The sequence below is a fragment of the Podarcis pityusensis genome (assembly GCF_964106645.2).
Source record: "Podarcis pityusensis genome assembly, chromosome: 3".
NCBI lineage: Eukaryota > Metazoa > Chordata > Lepidosauria > Squamata > Lacertidae > Podarcis > Podarcis pityusensis.
Window position 1 is genome coordinate 60834445 of NC_138026.1, and position 21222 is coordinate 60855666.

Genomic DNA, 21222 nt, shown 5'->3' on the forward strand with positions numbered 1-21222 from the left:
CATACATTGTGTTTCCTCCACCCCTATGTTATCTTCACAACAATGCTGTGAGGTTGGTTAGAATGAAAAACAGTCTTGCTCATGGTCACCCAGTGAGCTTCATGTCTCGGTAGGGATTTAAACTATGCCTTCCCAGCCCTATCCAAGCACTGTGACTACTTTACCAAACTGGCTCGTGATTAACTTTCACTCAGTTGTGTTGCAAATTTAAGACATTCATCAGTATATGAAAAATCAGTTTGGCAAAACTAGCAAAAAAGAGAGAAAGGTATGCTTACTGCATCTTGGAAACCAAAGAGGACCAGCTGAACTTGGCTGATGCCATGACTGTCAAAGTCTAGCTCTAGTTTTAGCTTTGAAAGTGTATTTGCAATAATTTTGCGATCAGTTGTCCGTATAAATTCTCTGAGACTGGCGACTAAAGTTGTGATGTGTTCCCATTTCAGCTTAGGCTCTTCAGGTCCCTGTTAGAACAAACAAAAAATAGCTAATTACCTTTGTGTAATCATGAGGCAATAGTGAAAATATTCAGTGAATATTCTTCTAGGCACTACTTCCATCTATAGATTTCCATAAGGCTTCAACTATTCAGCCTTTTTGCAAATACTGTGCTCTTTTAGCTAGCGGGTGTATATAACAGAAATTGCAGGCCTCCAGAAATAGAAACAAGTGTATTTGGACTTTCAAAAAAAAAAATCTGATAAAAGTTCCTGACCCAAGGTATCTGAAGAAAGTATGGACAGATTACTGGTTAAAAAACAGGAAGAAGAAAGTAGGAATAAACTGAAGGTTTTCACAATGGAAGAAATGGGTTTCCCAAGGATCTGTGTTGGGACCTGTGATTTCTGACTTGCTTATAAATGATCTGGAGTTACGGATTAGGTGTCCAAGTCTGTGGTTCAAGTGTGAAGTGATGCATATTGGGCACCAAAAATTCAAATTTCACAAATATGCTAATGGGGTCTGAACTGGTGGTGACTGACCAGAAAAGGGACCTTGAGGCCATTCAATGACATCAATTAACCCAGTGCATGGCAAACATGTACTAGCAAATTATATGCAAGAGATTATTAGGAAAGGAATTGAAAACAAAGTTGCCAATATTATAATGTTTTAATATTAATCTGTGAGGTGATCACATTTGGAATACGTTGACACATCTTTAAAAAGGATATTGTAGAGCTGGAAAAGTTGCAGAAAGGGGAAAGCAAAATGATCCCGGTTGGAGCAGCTTCTCTATGAGGAAAGGGTACAATGTTGGGAAAGAGGGTTACTTCAGAAAAAAGGTGAGTTAGAAAGACATGGCTGAAGTTCATAAAATTATGCTTAGTGTTAAGAAAGGGGATAGAGAGATGCTTTTCTCACTCATTAGCACTCCCAAGCACCTAATGAAGGTATACAGTGGGATATCCAGGACAGATTGGGGGGCAGGGGGCAAAGACTTCATTACCCAGCACATAGTTGAACTATGGAATCGCCTACCTCAATATGTGGTGATGGCCATGAACTAAGACTGGCTTTAAAAAAGAATTAGACAAATTCATGCATGATATGGCTAAAAATGGCTACTCATCATGTTCACTTTATTCTACCCTCCAGGATCAGAGGCAGCAGGCATCTGAAAAGCAGGAAACAACAGAAGAAGAGAACTATTGCTCTCATCCTGCTTATGGGCTTTTCATAGGCACCTGCTTGCTCACTGTGAAAAGCTGGCTTAGACAGGCCTTTGTCTGACCCAGCAGAGGCTCTTCTTATGTTCCTATGACTTTTAGAAGGCTGTTCTAGACATAAAGAGAAGTGTGACACAAGGCACAGAGGCAGGAGTGAGAGAAAAAGACCAGGCTACTAGTGGTGTATTCATTTTCCAAACTACAGTGTAGTTCATTACTATTCATTGAAGCAGTAAACATTTACTATATGAGCATTTCCAAAACTGCAATAGAAAATGTTGTTTTCAGTTCTATTTCCTATGTCGTTGGTGGCATCTACAGGTGCAAAAGGACTTGGTACATGACACGATGTCATGTATTCAGTGTATGGAGACATTTGGTTTATTACCTTTTCCCTACCAGCACATCTCATTCACACTTTGGAATTTATACCCTGAACTTCTCAGCTAAGACTCTCACTTTTGAATACTTTTGAATACATTTCCCCTGAATGTGTGAGGAAAGCACAGTGAAAAGGATCACATGCCTTTTGAATATTTTTGTATGAACTGCATCACTGGTTATCTGAAGAAAACTCCTCAATTCATTTTAACCACTAATTTGCTTAGAGGCACACACAGGATTGTGGACATGGGTGGCACTGTGGTCTAAACCACTGAGCCTCTTGGGCTTGCCGAGCAGAAGGTCGGCAGTTCGAATCCCTGCAACAGAGTGAGCTCCCGTTGCTCTGTCCCAGCTCCTGCCAACCTAGCAGTTTGAAAGCACACCAGTGCAAGTAGATAAATAAGTGGCAGGAAGGTGAACGGTGTTTCCGTGCGCTCTGGTTTCTGTCACAGTGTTGCGTTGCACCAGAAGCAGTTTAGTCCTGCTGGCCACATGACCCAGAATGCTGTCTTTGGACAAACACAGGCTCCCTCGGCCTGAAAGCGAGATGAGTGCCGCAACTCCATAGTCGCCTTTGACTGGACTTAACCGTCCAGGGGTCCTTTACCTTTACCTTACACACAGGATTAATAAATAAAGTTTGAAAGCAGCAAATTATTATTAATTATTATTATTATTATTATTATTATTATTACCCCGCCCATCTGGCTGGGCCTCCCCAGCCACTCTGGGCGGCTTCCAACAAAATATTAAAATACAATAGTCTGTTAAACACTAAAAGCTTCCCTAAACAGGGCTGCCTTCAGATGTCTTCTAAAAGTCTGGTAGTTGTTTTTCTCTTTGACATCTGGTGGGATGGCGTTCCACAGGGCGGGTGCCACTACCGAGAAGGCCCTCTGCCTAGTTCTCTGTAACTTGGCTTCTCATAGCGAGGGAACCAGCAGAAGGCCCTCGGCGCTGGACCTCAGTGTCCGGGCTGAACGATGGGGGTGGAGACGCTCCTTCAGGTATACAGGACCGAGGCCATTTAGTGCTTTAAAGGTCAGCACCAACACTTTCAATTGTGCTCGGAAACGTATTGGGAGCCAACGTAAGTCTTTCAAGACTGATGTTATGTGGTCAGGGTGGCCGCTCCCAGTCACCAGTCTAGCTGCTGCATTCTGGATTAGTTGTAGTTTCTGGGTCACCTTCAAAGGTAGCCCCACATAGAGCGCATTGCAGTAGTCCAAGCGAGAGATAACCAAAGCATAAACCATTCTGGTGAGACGGTCCGCGGGCAGATAGGGTCTCAGCCTGCGTACCTGATGGAGCTGGTAAACAGCTGCCCTGGACACGGATTTAACCTGTGCCTCCATGGACAGCTGTGAGTCCAAAATGACTCCCAGGCTGCACACCTGGTCCTTCAGGGGCACAGTTACTCCTGACTAATGAGAGATTTAATTACTCTCATCTCAGAATGGTCTGGCTTATTTAGTGTGGAACTTCCTGTACATAATAATGCTGCAAGAGTAAGCCACTTTGAGGCACAGCATTTCCCATATTTGCTGCAACTTGTGGCCTGGGGTTGATAAAATTAGACTCATTGGTGGTGAAATAGATCAGATTGCTCAGCCCTAGTGCTGAGCACAGTTTAGGTATATGCCACGGTCAACTCAGATTTGACACTAAAGTTACATTACTTCACCCAAGGTGAGTCACAGAACAACACTTCATTTATCTACTAATTGCAACATCTGCAATGTGATGCTGTTGTTAGATAGTCATGGCCATTCTCCTGTAACACAATGAAATTTTCTAGCACCATACAAACCAAAGGCTGTTGAGTAAATTCCTCAAAGCAAAGTTGCCAAACTACTAGGGTTAACTGGAGTCAATTCCTTGTAGGCCCATCCTAATGGTGTGCTCTAGCAAGGTCAACTGTGTTACAATTTGGCCAGGGAGAGGAAAGTATTTTTCTGACATTTTTCTGTTCATTTTCCTCACTTTTAAATTGTATTCCCAGATTAAAGTACTCTAATAACAGTGTGTGTGTATTTATACAGAACCACACAAATATTTTTGCATTTCTGTTTCCAAGTCAAACTATAGTCTCTGAGAGTCAAATAGAGCATTTGTCACTATACATATCTTGATTGACATGCTTTTATTCCCTATAAATTTTACATAATTCAGCCATCTAGTAATCTGTTTCTGCTTTCATTTTTAAAGACAAAAGCCCCCAAATATGTGGATTACTGTTTACTAGGAGAATTCAAGTTTGACTTGTGCACACCATATAGTATTTTACGCTTCTCTGCTTCTATTTTTTACTACTTCTTAAAGCCAATTATTTCTGAGAAATATTATTCTACTAAAAAGCCTCTGCTTTCAAAGTACATGCCTAATTTGCACAATTTGGGTGCTTGCTATGCACAATTCTAGGATGTCTTAAATAACTTGTTATACAGTGCACTGAACTTTATAGTTCCATAGTAGTTACTCCTGCTTAAGTGTATATAGGATTGCAGTCTTAAGTCTTGCAGAGGTACTTGCATTTAATTATGTATCCCCACTAAATGAGCCCCTAAACACTCAGTCATCTGATAAAGGTGTTCTAAATTATCAATCATAAACAAATACACCAGAGTAATATCAATGAAACCTTGCAAAAACTTCCAGTTTGGGATGTGCTAGTCCTCTGATTACAAGCACTTATTTTACTGTTAACTATGCTAAGGGTATTTGTTTACCTGTGCTAAGGCTTCCATCAAGTTTCTCACCACCTTATCTTGGTCCTCTGTTAGGATTCTGTGAAGGGTGGCTCGCCGTTCACTATCCTTTTTGAGCATGAAGATGCCAGAATCCTTCTCTTCAGGTGAAGGAGGTGCACTGTGGTCCTCAAAATTCTCATCTGGGATGCTGCGAATATATAAATTAGAAACTGCTATTAAAACCACCAAATTTATTTGCAAAAGTCACTTTCTTTCCATGAAGCAATATGGAAGTTTTACCTTAGAAAAAGGGACCTTAGCCCCTTTGCATCCTTTTCTCCACAAGATTTGGCTCTCATTTTAAAAGAGAATGGGTCAAGCTTTAATTCTGTGTCAGGTGAAACAGAGCCATATTCGCTGCTGCTACTAGTATCTTCTACAACAACAGGAACAGGCAAAGATATGCTTCGAAGATATTCTGCTTATGGAAATGAAGAAACCCAGAAAATTAGTGTAATCAAGCCTGCTGGACACAGTGAATTATAATAAACATTAGCAATGATCCATCTCATCTAGCATGCAAAGCATATGTAACCTGTGGGGCCTATGGGAGTTGATGTGATGCTCACATCCAAGATAATGTCCAGATACACTGAACTGGACCACAAGGAAATGTGGCTTTGGTGGGGAGAGAGAGTACATTATACCCTATGAAAATCCCCACCCACATGTACAAGTCTGGGATCTGCATTAATAAGACAGGATTGATTGTACCAATTATGTCTCTATTATAGCCCTTTGAAGCAGGTTTTGAAGTTGCACAAGAGGCTGTGGAAGGTGAAAAGAGGAAGTCCCACTGTATGAGCAGATGTCATATTCGGATATTATTTTCTCATTTGAAATGGTAAATAAAACACCGAAGTTCAAAGATTTCATTAAGTGTATGAAAAGGAAGGTCTAAATATTAATCTTACCATTTGATCCAACTGAGAGTGCTGTGAGAAAAAAAATAGAAAAGGAAAAGTAATTGAAACCATCCAGAATTCACTTATGAAGTAGAACAAGCAGCAGGTAATTTGACCATATTACTGGGTGGGGGGGGGGGAGTTCAGAGAATTTAAAACAGAGGGGGTTTTGTGTTTTAAGAATTATTTTAAGACACACATAAAGGCCTCAATCTAGCTAAAGTTATTCATGACTCGATTTCACTGAAAAAAGAATTTAACAAGCCTGTTATTACTCTCTTAAGTAAGTCTCAATGCTTTCAAAGGGACGTTAAATATTAACAAATAGTATCATAAACATTTTAAAAAAACTTATTCGATGCAAACTGGTTGATTAAAGCCACATTTTAAGTATGTGTTGAGCTTCTCAAAGAAGCTGTCAGTGTAGGCTAAATTAAACAGAATTGCTAAGCTCTTTGAGCTAGGCATAAATAGGTCTTTACCTGCTAACTTTGACTGAGACTTCCTTTTTTTGCTTGTAACCTTTAAAAACTCATCTATAAGAAGCTCGTTAGCACAGGCTCTCTTGTCTGGATCTGGTTCAAAGCAGCACAATAGGAAGGCTTTTGCCTCTGCTGACATGGATTCAGGAATCTCAGGGTGTATTTTGAACATTCCAACCTGACAAATACAGAAAAGGAAAGACAATCAAGACCTTCCACCACAGAGAGGAGTCTCCTTAAAATAAAACATTACATAAAGTCATTAGCATTTCCATTTGAAACTGGTTTTCATTCCCAGGGAGGCATTCATTGGAATTTGAACAACTTCTTAATATTCTCTCTTTAGCGTATTTTCCCTTTTAACTGAATCACTACTGCAAAATATATTATTCCTCACAGACACACACAGATGAGTGTTTCATCTTATGGCTCTTCTCCAGATCAGCGTCTCTTTTACAAAAACCTAAAACATCTATAGGATCTAACCTTAAACATTGCTGCCTGAGGCTCTCCAAGTTCGTAAAACGGAGGTTTCCCTGTGGCCATTTCAATAATTGTGCAGCCTAGGGACCAGATATCTGCAGCCTTTCCATAACCTCTTGGTCCTTTATCAATGATTTCTGGCGCCATATACTGAAGAGTACCTGTTAAAAACAAGCAGGCAAGCAAAAATTCACTTAGGCAGGAATTTCTTTAATCAAAAGCGAAAGCTGGAAGAAAAGCACACAGTCAAATATTAAATTCCCAGGCTTTCATGGTGTTTTGCACTTTATTGAGCGTGCAAAGCATTTTAGCTGTGTTGGCCCAATGTAATAGGCTTTGTGTCCATGTTCTGTTCTCACCCTTCCCTTCATGTGCGAAGTTTGGGTGCTTCTAATGTGGTTCATTACATCAGAGTTTCCCCAGTTACACCCAAACTGGGAAACTGGTTTAATTTCCATTTACAATCCAGAATAAACCTCAGAAGTGTTTGATTATGGTGCACAAGTGAAAGAAGGAAAGGAGAGCCAGTGTGGTGTAGTGGTTAAGAGCAGTGGACTCATAATCTGGTGAACCGGGTTTGATTCCCCGCTCCTCCACATGCAGCTGCTGGGTGACCTTGGGCTAGTTACACTTCTCTGAAGTCTCTCAGCCCCACTCACCTCACAGAGTGTTTGTTGTGGGGGAGGAAGGGAAAGGAGATTGTTAGCCGCTTTGAGATTCCTTAGGGTAGTGATAAAGCGGGATATCAAATCCAAACTCTTCTCTTCTTTTTCTCTTGTTCTCAGTCCGATAAATCACAGTTTAAAGCAGCCCATTATCTCAGCTATTCTTACAACATAGGTAAAAATAAATACAGTGGTACCTCGGGTTAAGTACTTAATTCGTTCCGGAGGTCCGTTCTTAACCTGAAACTTCTTAACCTGAAGCACCACTTTAGCTAATGGGGCCTCCCGCTGCTGCCGCACTGCCACTGTATGATTTCTGTTCTCATCCTGAAGCAAAGTTCTTAACCTGAGGTAATATTTCTGGGTTAGCGGAGTCTGTAACCTGAAGTGTATGTAACCTGAAGTGTATGTAACCTGAAGTGTATGTAACCCGAGGTACCACTGTAAATGGAATTGTGGGGAGTGACTAAGAGATTTAATTTATTTATAAATATATCTAGACTTTCTCTGCAAGGCAGGCATAAAGTGGAATGCAGCAGTAGCTTACCTTAGGCCACACTGCTTTTATGCAAGTTCTGTTTGCATAAAAGTAAGACTATAATACTGAATTTAATATCCACCATCACCACCAATATCAATTGAAATTAAGAATGAAGAGATTGGTAATCAAAATACATTCTGAACATGATTCAAATCTGCATCTGTGAAGCTCAGTCAGATAATCTGAGTATCATTCATTAGCTGTTTAGCAAGAAAGGGGAAATGAGGCAGGGAACAAAGTCTACAAAGAAACATACTGTCTCAAACAGTATGCTGATACCAAAGTATCTATGGATGCATGCTGTCTTGGCTGCTAGACTGAGGAACAGAACACATACAATACCTCGCTCATCTAAGCAGACGTATTGCCTCTAGCTATATCAGAACGTTTCCTTATAACATGGAAGGTCAGGAAACTGCAGCAGTCTGGGCTTCTCTTGATTCAGGGACCAGGAATGTTGCTGATAACAGTGAAGGAAACTGCTATGTGTGTTGCGCAGGCAGACTATTAATACTTATCTGATGACCACAACTTGGTCAATGAATAAAGCCACACTCCTGAAAACATTTCCCAATGACTTCAGTGCAACTTTGCAAGTCAGTGTGCTTGGGATCTCAACCCGTATCAGGGTTTTAAAAAATGTACAGAACTAAAGCTGTAATCCTGTACCTACCTTCCTGCGAGTAAGTGCCTTATCTAATTTATGCTCCAGAATATTATTTTACTCTTAAATTAGGCGACTCTGCAATATGTTTTAGAAACATACCTGTGAATGTTTCAGTGCATGGATTTATGCCAGCAAGCCTCTTTGATGTCCCAAAATCTGAAATCTTTAGCACTCCACTGTATGTGTTGATAAGTACATTATCACCCTGGAGGGGAGAATATTTGGGATTGTTACTTTTTTTTAATCTTATGGCGGATCTTGAAAAAGAGTTTGCAGCTAAAATTAATGATGAAATGGCTTGTAATAAAAGAGGAATTAAGTGGAAGCTGCTATTAGTCACTTCATTTCTAGTTCAATGAAACTTCATTCCTGAATGGAAAAATTACTTTCAAACATATTATGAACAAATTATTTCAAACATATTATGAACAATTGGCTATTTTGATATTTATTACGAGATTTTGGAATTCTAGATTTCTCTAGGTTTATTATGTAAAGTAACATTTGGATCCTTTCATACTTTCTACAGAAATTAGTTTTTTATTAAATTAGTTTTTAGGGGCTTTTTAATTTGTTTTTATAAATTAGCTTATACAGTGCTTTTTTCTTTAAAAAAACCATGTATAGGGGTACTCTCATTTTACTACTCATATTGAAATACTGCCCCTCAATGAGGCCAAACTTAGATTCACAAAATGTTTAGGGTATGTGTACCCCAGCGTCCCCCCAGAAAAAAAGCACTGAGTTTATATAAAATCTCCCAATCATTTTTTTTTTTGCTTTGCATTTTTAAATATCATGCTGCCTTATTTTTAAAAGCTCTCTACATAAAACAAGACAGAAATGAAATCTAGAAATGAGCAGAAGTACCTCAATCTGCTATGGTTGTGTGTTTGCTGCAAAACAAATAGGTCCATGCACAGTTGCATCTTCTATTCCGAATAGGGGGGTTTCCCTGTGTCATATAACTGCTTATGCAATGCTGCCTGGCAGTTGATAGCTGGCGCTGTTGCAGCAGCAGTGATCTGTCTTATAACATAGGGTGTATACACTGTGCTAGGAAAGAGAACTCCATCTGATTTTATGCAGGCAACATTTTTGAAGAACATGAGTAAAATGGACAGTGCCATATGCACAGCCACAACGTGAACTCGTAGCTGTAAAGGAGATTTGAACTCTGGCAAAGAATTCCAAAAGGTCTGTCCTATTGGATCATAGTAATCTATCCAACTGGATCATTAGCAGCATCTAAGGAAACCGGTGTGGCTGCATAAGGAGCTTACAGATGAGCTGAGAGTTAAGAAGGGAAAATCACAGAGGAGGAGAATACACAAGTAGCCAACAGTTGCAGGGGGAAAGTCATGGTGGCTAAAACTCAGAATGAGCCCAGGCTTGCAAGAGAGGTTAATAACAACAACAACAACAACAACAACAACAACAACAACAACAATAAATGTTTCTTTGGCTATGTCCAAAGTAAGAGGAAGAACAAGCAAGTGGTAGGTCCTCTGCGTGGGGAACATGGAGAAATGGGTGACAGAGAAAAGATAGAACTACTCAACACCTACTTTGCCTTGGTATTCACCCAAAAGGAAAGCAATGCCCAACCTGGTGATAACAGAATGGTAAGGAGGGTGCTACAGCTCAAGATAGGAAAAGAGGTAGTAAGGGAACACCTAGCTACTTGAAATGAATTATACTTTAAATGAATACTAAAGGAGTTGGTGGATGTAATTTCAGAGCCTTTGTCTATTATCTTAGAGAATTTTTGGAGAACAGGTGAGGTCCCTACAGACTGGAGGCGGGAAAATGTTGTCCCCATCTTCAAAAAGGGGTGAAAAGAATAACCAGGTAACTACCGACCAGTGAGCTTGACATCGATACCAGGGAAGATCCTAGAACAGATAATTCAGTAGTCGGTCTGTGACCATTTAGGAAAGGATGCTGTAATTACTAAGACCCAGCATGGGTTTCTCAAAAAAAAAGTAATGCCAGACCAATCTGTTTTCTTTTTTTGATGGAATTACAAACTTGGTGGATCAAGGAAATGCTGTGGACATGGTGTATCTTGATTTCAGTAAGGCTTTTGATAAAAGTCCCCCATGATATTCTCATGAGGAAGCTGGTAAAATGTGGGTTGAATGAGGTAACTGTTAGGTGGATTTGTAGCTGGTTGACTGACCAAACCCAAAGAGTACTCATTAATGGTTCCTCATCATTCTGGAAAAAAGTGACAAGTGGAGTGCCGCAGGGTTCTGTCCTGGGCCCGTTGTTGTTCAAAGTCTTTATAAATGACTAAGATTAAGGAATTTAGGGGATCATATTTGCAGATGACACCAGACTGGGAAGGGTAGCTAATGTTGCAGAAGACAGAATCAGAATTCAAAATGACCTTAACATATTGGAGAACTGGGTGCATGCTAACAAAATGAATTTCAATAGGGACAAATGTAAGGTTCTACACTTAGGCAGGAAGAAACAGACGCACAAATATAGGATGAGGGACACCTGGCTTACTAGCAGTACATGTGAAAAGGATCTAGTGGTCTTGGTGGACCACAAACTTAATATGAGTCAACAGTGTGATGCAGCAGCAAAAAAAGCAAAAACAGCTAATGCTATTTATGCTGCATCAACAGAATTACAGTGTCCAGATCAAGGGAAGTAATAGTACCACTCTATTCTGCCTTGGTCAGACCACTCTTGGAATACTGTGTCCAATTCTGGGGACCACAAGGGTCTGGAAACTAAGCCTTATGAGGAGTGCTTGAAGGAGCTGGGTATGTTTAGCCTAGAAAAGAGGAGACTGAGAGGAGATATGATAACCATCTTCAAATATTTTAAGGGCTGTCACATGGAGGAGAGAGCATGCTTGTTTTCTCTTGTTCTGGAGGGTAGGACTCAAACCAATGGCTTCAAGTTGCAAGAAAAAGGATTCTAACTAAACTTAAGAAAAACTTTCTGACAGTAAGAGCTGTTCAGCAGTTGAAGAGACTCCCACAAGAGATGGTGGACTCTCCTTCCTTGGAGGTTTTTAAATAGAGGTTGGATGGCCATCTGTTGTGGATGCTTTAGCTGAGATTCCATCATTGCAAGGGGTTAGACTAGATGACCCTTGGGTCCCTTCCAACTCTAAGCTTCTATGATTCATCAGCTTAAGACTCTGAGAACTGAATCAAGTTCCTCTCCATTCCATTGCATTTTGCTTCAGAGGGCACTTAAGGGTAACTTCATGTCCATTACATAAATCTAATGCTTTTTTAGAGAAATCTACCTTTATGTCTCGATGCACTATTTGATTGTCATGGAGGTATTTCAATCCTTCAAGAATCTGTTTGGTATAAAAACCAATGGTCTGTTCATTATCCTTTAATGGTCCCCATTTTGATCTCAGAAGAGCAGAAAGGCTGCCTGTAATATGGAAAAAAAGACAATGAAGGCAATTTTCAAATCAGGAAGATCGCCATTGTCATTAGCCCTGTGGAGATGTTCTGGCCAGGCTGGACGGAAAGGGGAGCAGGATTTGGACAAGAGTATGGAACTGATCCTGGGGAAGGGCCCAGTGGCCCGGGAAGGGCTGATCTGGTTGCTGCCTAAGCATCTGGTAGGCTTGTCAATTAAGATAAACAATATCCCTTTTTATTATATAATAGAAAAAGAGAAGGAACTGCTTATTCCAGTTCAAAGGCCTATGCTATTTTTAGGTCATCTGAGATATGCAAGTCGGCAGGAAAGCAAATCCCAACATAATGGAATTGGTAAAGTTCTGTTAATCCAGCCAGCCGCACTAGTTCTAGATAACTAAAGTATAAAATGTCAACATCCTAGGCACATAGAAAGGAATTTCACATTGCACTAAGGTGACTGCTAAACATTTTGGCTTGCCAGACAGAAAAATGCCCCTTTCCCATTCCTGCTGCTCTGGGGCACCCCCCCCCCCACTTGAGCCAATTTCAGGTAGTGTGGGAAGAAGAGGGCAGGAAGCTCTATTGGGGCAAATGGAAGTCATTGTGCAGGGCTGCCACTGACGGGACTCATTAGCTGAATTGTGCCCCAAGATTTGTATACATTGCAGTGCAATCCTAGTGCTGTCTTCTCAGAAGTAAGCCCCACAGAGTTCTCAAAGGCTTACTCTTAGGTTAGGCCTATGGTCTAAGGAACTTAATGTTGTATACATGCCTATTAGATGGGTGTCGTCAGTAAACACTTCAATGCCTGAGCTAATATGAAGGGTCCTGCTTTCTCCCGCTCAGTGAAAATGTGAGCGGAGCCTTGTGAGCACAACAATCTCTGCATCAGAACAGAATATATATATATTCATTAACCAAAAGCTGCTTACCTCCTGGTACTTGTTCCATGAATATCTTAATGAATCCATTTTCACTAAACGAGCCAAGATACTGGACAATGTTCTTATGTTTGAGGTGCTTATGCAAAGCTATTTCTTCATGCAAAGGCTGGGAATACCTGAAAGAAAGTTCAGACTGCTTCAACCAGCTTATTTCACTGTATGGAGTTCCATACCCTACCATGCTGTGATATAAATTCAAAAGCAACCCGAAATAGCAATTCTGCTAGTAAATACTTTAAGGTAAAATGGTATAGGAAATTGCCCAGGCAACGTTTATCAAAAGGAAATAGGTCTAAATGATAATGGAGAACAAACAGGCAGGCAGAAAGCTTGAAGGCTAAATAAATGAACCATCCCAACAGCATAGAAAAATAAAACTCAAGCTTATCTCTTTGGTTGAATAATCCAGCATAAATGAAAAGCTTTTAAAGTGGGAGGTTTATAGGAAATGTCAACCATGGATGTTTGCCTAAAGTGCAATAACATTTTTTTTCCTTCTTCACTGAGAGATCTGCGGTTTTCAGCCAGTATCCACTCACATGTGCTATTTGGCTGGCTTTTTCAGTGATTTTCTGTGTTTCTTCTGGAAAACTAAGGTATGGAGCCTGTTTTAATGACATGCCAGCAGCCAGCTTTTGCAACCCCACCCCTGCTCACAGGAGTAGTTAACTTGTGTTCATGGTGTATTAGTCATTCTATTGTTGTACTGATCATGTGAGTAGACCACACAATCTATTAGGATTTTCTTTGGTGGTGGTGGTAAACCACCAGTGTAATCAGGACTGAGTCTCTGATTTGAGGTATTAAGGTTGAATTTTTACAAATCCATCCATTTGAATCCTTCTGCAGTGTCGTGTTCCTGACCATGTGCTGAAAGTTACCAGACACAAAATCTTGAGGCACAAGACTACTCCAATTTCAGGGATCGAGGGGCAGGGAAGGGCCCACCTTTTCCCATGGCACTTCACATACTCCCATGTGAAGTCTATGGCAGCAATCAGGAGCGTAGAAAGCTGTCATAGACGAGTGTTTTCGAGAACCTGTGTGTTGTGGCCCTCCTGCTCAGGCCCCTGATTCTGAGCTGAGCCCCTCCACTGAAACTCTCCCTCTGAAAGTCTTCCAGGTCCCCTCCTTCCTTGGCTTAGGATGAGGAGGTTGAGCTATCCAATGCCAGGGAAGCCACTTCTCTGCCAGGAGAGGTGAGGGGCTCCATGTCACAGAGTGAGCTATCAGAGGAGCAGGAAAGCCAGGCATTGTCTTCAAAGAACCAGAAGTGCAACCAGAGGCAGGATCATCCACCCTCCCCCCAAGTAAGGAGCACCTGGCTTCAGGCCAGGAGTTCTCAGCAGGCCAAGCATTCTCGCAAGTAACTAGACTTCCCATGTCTCTGTTTAAAAGCATGGCAGATAGTTGGGACCAGTTGTCTGAACAACTTCACATTCCTGTGCAGTCTGATGTTGCAGCTCCTGATCCTGGAATCCTCACCACTGGCCTCATCCCTTAACTGTGTTTAGGGAACCTCGTTGGCACCTAAGGGCATTTGGACTAATTCCTGCTCTTCTCCTGTTGCTAAATTTGCACTGTCAGTCTTCTAGAATGAAGCTTGGCTTCTTTAACTAACAAGCAAGTGCAGCTGTCATTGTTCTTGGGCAGGAGCTAGAACACTGAGAGCCTGGAAATCAAAATATTATGCAAAAATGACTACACCCTGCACACCTAAAGCAGCCTATGAATCACTTTGATTAAGCTTTTTATGCCTAACATCTAACACATCATGCAATTGTTTAAACTTTGGAGAACAAAGAACATGGAGCACATGAAAGCCTATGGAATGCAGACCGTTACTTTACCTGCTATCTCTTTCTGGGATTTCTTTAATGGCAATTCTCACTTGATTGCTCATATCTCGTCCTGCATAAACTACACCGTAAGTGCCTTTACCCAGAATAACTCGATCACCATTTTCATCATATTCGTAGTCATACTACAACAGAAAGTACAACAAAAGGAAAATATCAGTGATTCTAGTATTTATTCCGTTTAAGTATTGTCTTGTGTGCTTAGAAATAACACAGGGAAGTCATGCCTTACCTGAATTAAATTGCAGTTGTCAGCCTGGAATAAACATTTCTAAGAAGTATCTTAGAAGTTCCAAGTCTTCGAAACATAGCGTAACCTCCATTTGTTTCTAAATTTACACCCTGCACTTCAGTGGCCAACTGATATTCCCAAAGCAGCAATTCACTATGATAACACTACTTTGCAATGGATTTTACAGCTACCACAGAGGAATCAAGAACATGACTGAAGCCAGTGATTGTTGGACATGCTTAGGGGCGCAAGACTGAAGCAGTACTTTCAAGTTTGAGATAAACTGCATTAACAACTATTACTGGAACAATCCAGAAGTTGTTAATTTGACACCAATATGAAAGAGATGAGGATTTGGCTTGCTTTTTATCCAAAGCAGTTAAGGCTCATCGAGCTAATTATCCAGTTAAGAAAAAGTAACCCAACAGGAGCACAATTCTGTAAAAGTGTGAGAAGTAGCAGGAATGCAAGACTGCCCTTACCTCCAGAGAGTCTCCATCACATTCACCTTCCTCTGTGTTCTTTCCTATTTCTTCAGTGATGCTATTAACCATTTCAAAAAATCTGCCAAAAATCCATATGAAAGAAAATATAGTATTACAGCAAAATGAATCCTAGTGGTTGCCTCTTTTTTTAGCTGCTTATGACTATTTCGCTGTGTTCATAATAGCTTTCACCCCCTCCGTTTTAAGAACATTGTAACGTAATAAAAGCCTGCTGGATCAGGCCAATGACCCATCTAGTCCAGCATACTGTTCTTACAGTGGCTGGACAGTTGCCTGTGGGAAACCAGCAAGCAGGATCCGAGCACAAGAGCACTCTCCCCCCCTGTGGTTTCCAGAAACAGGTATTCAGAAGCATTGCATAGCCACTGTGGCTAGTAGCCATTCATAGCTTTCTCCTCCATGAATTTGTCTAATCCACTTTTAAAGCCATTTCCCTTCTCCACTCAACAGCATCAGTTCTGATATACAACAGATGCCCATTACTGTGTCCTTTTTGGAAACACAGGAAAACCTGGGGAAAAGTCTCTTCCTTAGATGATTATTCTGCATTGTTTTAAAACCTATCTTTAGTTGTCATTTTTGTGGTGTTTTTAAAGCTATTGTGGTAGATTTTCTGTAAAGTGTCTCAAGATTAATGTGAAGAGTTTTTCATAAATTGATAAAATACATGCAGTTGTGCATGTGTTTATGAATGAATGCGTACTCTAATAATATTGTGCTTCTGAGTACAAACCATGATTTCTAATTATATCACAGCTGGACAACAGGGATTAACAAAATCTACCACATCCATTTTTGCCCTATTCTGTTTGCCATCCAGATTAATTTTTAAAATAGCAGTTGCACAATTTGGCACAGTTTTAGCTTGTGTCTTATTTTCTTTACATTGTTACTACTGTAAAGGAAGACATGCTGATAAAACATCATGCCAAAAGGAATCCTGAAATAAGTTTACTATCACATCAGGATTTCTTTGTATGCTGGAATTGTCTGTATGTGCAATGATTCAATCTTGATGTGAATGTATGATTGCAGCAAGATAATTACTATTACAATTGTTGTTGTTACAATTGCAAAGAAAAATTTGATGGATGTTGATGATTAGAACAATGTAAACTGAAAAAAATGTGACCAACTATTCATCTGAATACAAATTGGAAATCAAAACCAGAAGAATGTTGTGTTTCCCAACACAATGGTGCAACCCTGTAAGCAAGACCAGGTAACTCGTAGCTTCAAAATCCAAGGACAGATTTGGATAGGTAGAACTTTGTAAGCAACCCTTCTAAACATCACTTCATTCTCATCATTCTATGTTCGCCTGAGGCTCACAAATGCTAACCAGTTCATCAGCAGCCGTTACTTCTTTTTAGAATACTGAATATTATTTTTCTTCAAACATTTCAATTCCTGTCAAAGAGCCATTCAGTGTATTATGCAGAATGAAGTAAGACACTGCTGGCAAAATTCTAGAATGTACCAAAAATTGCAGGCATATGAGTGTATCATTTTTTTGAATGTAAAATTAAGCCTGCCTGCACGTAGTTAACTAACAAAGGTATGGTGTAGCCCCCTTTCCAGTGTGCTTGTTCACACATGCCGGGTTTTCTTTTAGAAAACATAAGACCAAAAGGAGACCTTCCACCTGAAGTGGTAGATTCTAGAATTCTAACACTTATACCACTGCAGCATGCTTAGAGAGAAAAGGAATGTGTTGATATTCCCAGTAAAATCACTTCATCTCAATTTTATCTGTGGGTCTCAATTTATTTTGATAAACATTATGCTGACTCTAGTATACACTTGTCTCATGCACACACATCTCATGCTCAGGCGGAATGTAATTGGTCAAAGATGATCCTGTCAGCCAAAGCCAATTTTCTAAACAGCAGCAGCTCACAGGATCACCGTCACGCAAACTGTATAGATAATTGGTGAAAACATACTTTTTGCAGTGGTGTTCTGTACAGAAATAAATTTGGAAGTCATCTGAATTGTGCAGCACGTACAAGAAACAGCATCGTTCTTCAAATTTTGAAATGCTGGAAGAGAAGCAAAGATAGCATGGGTTACTGGTTTTGTGACTCTCTGCTTTAGGCAGTTTTCGTATTTCAAAAAGAAAAATTATGTTCTTTATGCTTGCAAGAGAAAGGATAGAACCATACTTTCTCCAGTTAGTTCCTTCTAAATGGAAGTTGCTCCAGGGAAATTTGTGGCTGTTATACAATTGAAAGATGGGTCAGGATTTCATGGAGGAAGCAGGATAATAAATATTGCATAATGAAAATGAATGCTCTATATTGTATTTCATGTATAATAGATGAACTTAGATTATTGTCCTTTTGCTATATTAAAATATAAAGAACATTCTGAAAAAGCTTCACATAACTGAAAAGATTTGGACCTCAATGATTCAACAAAACTGACTGTTGCAGAAAAGCAGCCCTGAGTGTTTTCTAGAGACAACGCTTTCCAGTCAGTGCTGAGCACACACAAAACATCAGTTTAACAATTACTTTTGCAACAGGGACATTTTGGGACGGCTATTCCCTGTAACAAACAATTTGAGGAGTAGGCTAACTTATTTATCTTACCAGAAATAAACACTTATGAGGAAAATACCTCTTTCTGACATGTGCTGCATAAGCTAATGTAGAAGTCTAGCAGAGTAAAAGCCCACCAACAGAATATAAGTATAATCCATTTGCATTTTACATCTTTCTGTTGAGACAATGCCTCTTCTGTACTTCTGCTTGCAGAATCCTTGTCTGTTTGCTCATCTGTTCTTTCCATGGAGACTAGACCCTTAAAAGTGTTTGAGCCAAGAGTTTCGATTCAGAATGAAGGCCAGGCACCGTTTATTTCCTACCAGATTCTATTTCTTAATTTATAATGAAATGGAAAGAGCCATCAGGGGGCACCCTAGCACAACCGTATAAGTCATTTTGTTGTTCTTAAAGTAGTAAAAGCACCACCACTCAAAAACTGCTGTTACATAGTTATTCTAGGAAACACACAGAAACAGAGGAAGTTATCTATACCAAGTGAGACTGCCTCTCCATCTGGCTCAGCAATGTAAACACTGACTGACAGCAGCTCTCCATGATTTCAAGCAAGAGACATTTCCAAACCTACCTGGAGATGCCAGGGACTGAATCTGGGACCTTCTGAGCCACAGCCCTTTCACATATTTGGAAAGGAGTGGAGTAAATGGTAAAAAGTGCTATGCTCCTTAAACTTCCTAGGGAGATGGGAGCATAGCTGACTCCAAAGGATACAACAAATGTAAAACCTTTCTCCCTCCTCTGTACCTCATATTCAATGACTCCTTGTCCAGAATATGTTGGTCGCACTTAAGTTCCATCAAAATTAATTAATTTAGCAGCATGGTTAGCTTGCCTGATTGATTTAAATCTAACTATCTCTCTGGATTGAAATGATTTTCTACCTCTGAGTTTTGGGATTTCTTTTAACCAGTTATTTTCTAAGTTAATTAACAATGAGAATCATTCTCCCCACCACCACCACCAAGAGTTTGGGGTTGTTGTTTTTTTGAGAATTTAACTAAAAGTTAAATCTCAAATAAAGTAATAAGGAAAATGAGACACTGCATATCCAAGATACTAGGGTCTAATCATCTCCATGGTCAAAACTCACCCATTACAAAAACCACTGCATTATTTTAATGCAGCAGTTGAGATAAGAAGGCGCTAATCTTTATTTGTTCAAGAACAGGCCTTACAATGTTGTCTAGAATTGGAAATATTGAAGATCTGCAATGTGGAGATGTGATGTGCCTCTTTTCCTTTCAGTATGTATCTTGGTGGCTCCTTTCTCATTGAACTGCCGTTCCCTACATGGTTAGCCAGTGTCAGGAGACTTGAGAGAAATTTATAAATCTTCCACTTTGGTGCTATGGAAGGGCACCACGCCATGCCTTCTGCAAGTGCCCTCGGAAGACCACCACTACGAAGTAAGCCCACCTGATACAGTGCAGACCCATCAAACTGCTGCAGTCAGCAACATGTACTCTTTCCTGTATTTCAAGTTTAACAACAACTCATCAAACCTGTCTACAGGAAGCTCCTGTGCAGACAAGCCCTACATAAAACCCAAGCTACTAATGAAGGGGGGGAGGACTGAAGAAAAACCACTCAAACACGACAGAATTACATACACTTGTTCAGCACTCACTGTTGTAGGCCTAGATTTCTTTAATGACACCCTTCATTCTGAAGGAACAAATTCTAGTAACCATGGATTATACAATCTGATTTCAACACTCCTTTTAAAGAAGATGTCTTTTCAGAGCCATTTTATGTCAGCAGAACCAAGTTTAGACTGTACTACTTTAGGCTGCATGTAAAGCTTATGTGTTTGAATGCTTCCTCGCAGAGGAAACACCCTTCCTGAACAATGAAAGCTAGAAGGGCAGGAATAATGTTCACTATAGTCCTCTCCCTAATATGCTTTTTCATTACTGAGATGTCATTTTTGGTAGCAGAAGCATTCAAACATGCAACAAATTCTCTCTCCCAAGTGTCCAGGCTGCCTTCCCATATACTTTCTTTCTATATTCGGCACCTATTTATGGTTCTTACATGACATTTTGTGGTTTTGGTACTGCTACTCCAGAGGATCCTATAACATGCATTTCACCAGCTATCAAGGTACTAAATGTGTTTATATCACTGCCTCTCTCCTAATACTAGTAGATGGAAGCAATAAGCGAGAAACAATTAGGCCCCTGTCCGCATATGTACTAAATGGAAACTTCATCACCACATTTCTTATTGGCACAATGCAGCAGAGGGCAATGCTGCAGGCAGCGGCGTAGCGTGGGTTGTCAGCACCCGGGGCAAGGCAAGTAACTTGCGCCCCCTAACCCCTAACCTGCCATCGCTGCCAGCTTCTTCTTGCTGCTGCCTGGTCTGGTCTGGTGTGGTTCTCTCCCGCGCTCAGCGCTGCGCTGGGCGGCCGCTGCACTGTCCCTCCCCCAGATAGTCCCTCGCTCTCTCTCCGCACCGCACGCCTGGCACCCACCCCCTCCACAGTGGGCGGCGACCCAGCGGCTCGGATCGGATTCGCACAGCCAGCACTGCAGGGAGAGAGAGTGAGTGAGCCAGGTAGGGGCAGAGAGCTGCGAGTGCGAGTGCGCCCCCCCCCAGATGTTGCGCCCGGTGTGGCCGGCCCCCCCTGCACCCCCCACGCTACGCAACTGGCTGCAGGGTGGGCGGTGTGTTGAGATGAGTCTGGGAAACCTGGCTTCGGAATTATGTTAACCTGTGAAGTTCAGACTGCATTCCTATGCATGGCTACCTGGGTGTAGGCTCCACTAATACAGCATGACTTGATTCTGTGTAAACATGGATAGAACTGGGCAGCCCCCATATATATATAAGGTGTTGCCAGCAAACATTTATGAAGAGATAAATGTACTGCCAATATATAATAACTGCTTGAATTATGAGAGGAAGATAATTTATGGACTAGAATATTTGTATGGGGAAAGGTCATGTGGAGCCTCTGGGCAAGATTAAACATTATGTATGTATGTATGTATGTATGTATGTCAGTCATACAAGACAGGAATTCAAAAACTGCTTCATGCACATTTTGAGGATTTCCCCCACAGTTCTGACACCCATTTTTAAAGATTTTGTTTATGTTTAGCTTTTTAAATATGTTTGTGAGGGGGTTATTGGTTTTGCTGCTGCTGCTGCTGTG

At 40.7% G+C, this 21222-nt stretch overlaps 1 protein-coding gene across 4 annotated transcripts in view; it reads right to left on the minus strand.

Moving 5' to 3' along the window:
• Positions 1-21222, minus strand: part of MAP3K5 (mitogen-activated protein kinase kinase kinase 5) — a 100433-nt gene that overhangs the window by 11547 nt on the left and 67664 nt on the right. For 3 of the 4 annotated variants that reach the window (XR_013984340.1, XR_013984341.1, XM_080999502.1), the window contains exons 13-24: positions 17442-17537; positions 15472-15553; positions 14749-14882; positions 12887-13014; positions 11822-11958; positions 8647-8752; positions 6678-6835; positions 6192-6369; positions 5719-5739; positions 5045-5225; positions 4784-4952; positions 279-464 (exon numbers count right to left, since the gene is read on the minus strand). Coding sequence is in view for 2 of the 4 variants with exons in the window: in XM_080999502.1 (XP_080855628.1) it covers positions 279-464; positions 4784-4952; positions 5045-5225; positions 5719-5739; positions 6192-6369; positions 6678-6835; positions 8647-8752; positions 11822-11958; positions 12887-13014; positions 14749-14882; positions 15472-15553; positions 17442-17537 (1576 nt within the window). In the remaining 2 variants the exon portion in view is untranslated. The remainder of the gene's footprint in view (positions 1-278; positions 465-4783; positions 4953-5044; positions 5226-5718; positions 5740-6191; positions 6370-6677; positions 6836-8646; positions 8753-11821; positions 11959-12886; positions 13015-14748; positions 14883-15471; positions 15554-17441; positions 17538-21222) is intronic. The other variant, XM_080999503.1, reaches the window with a different exon arrangement.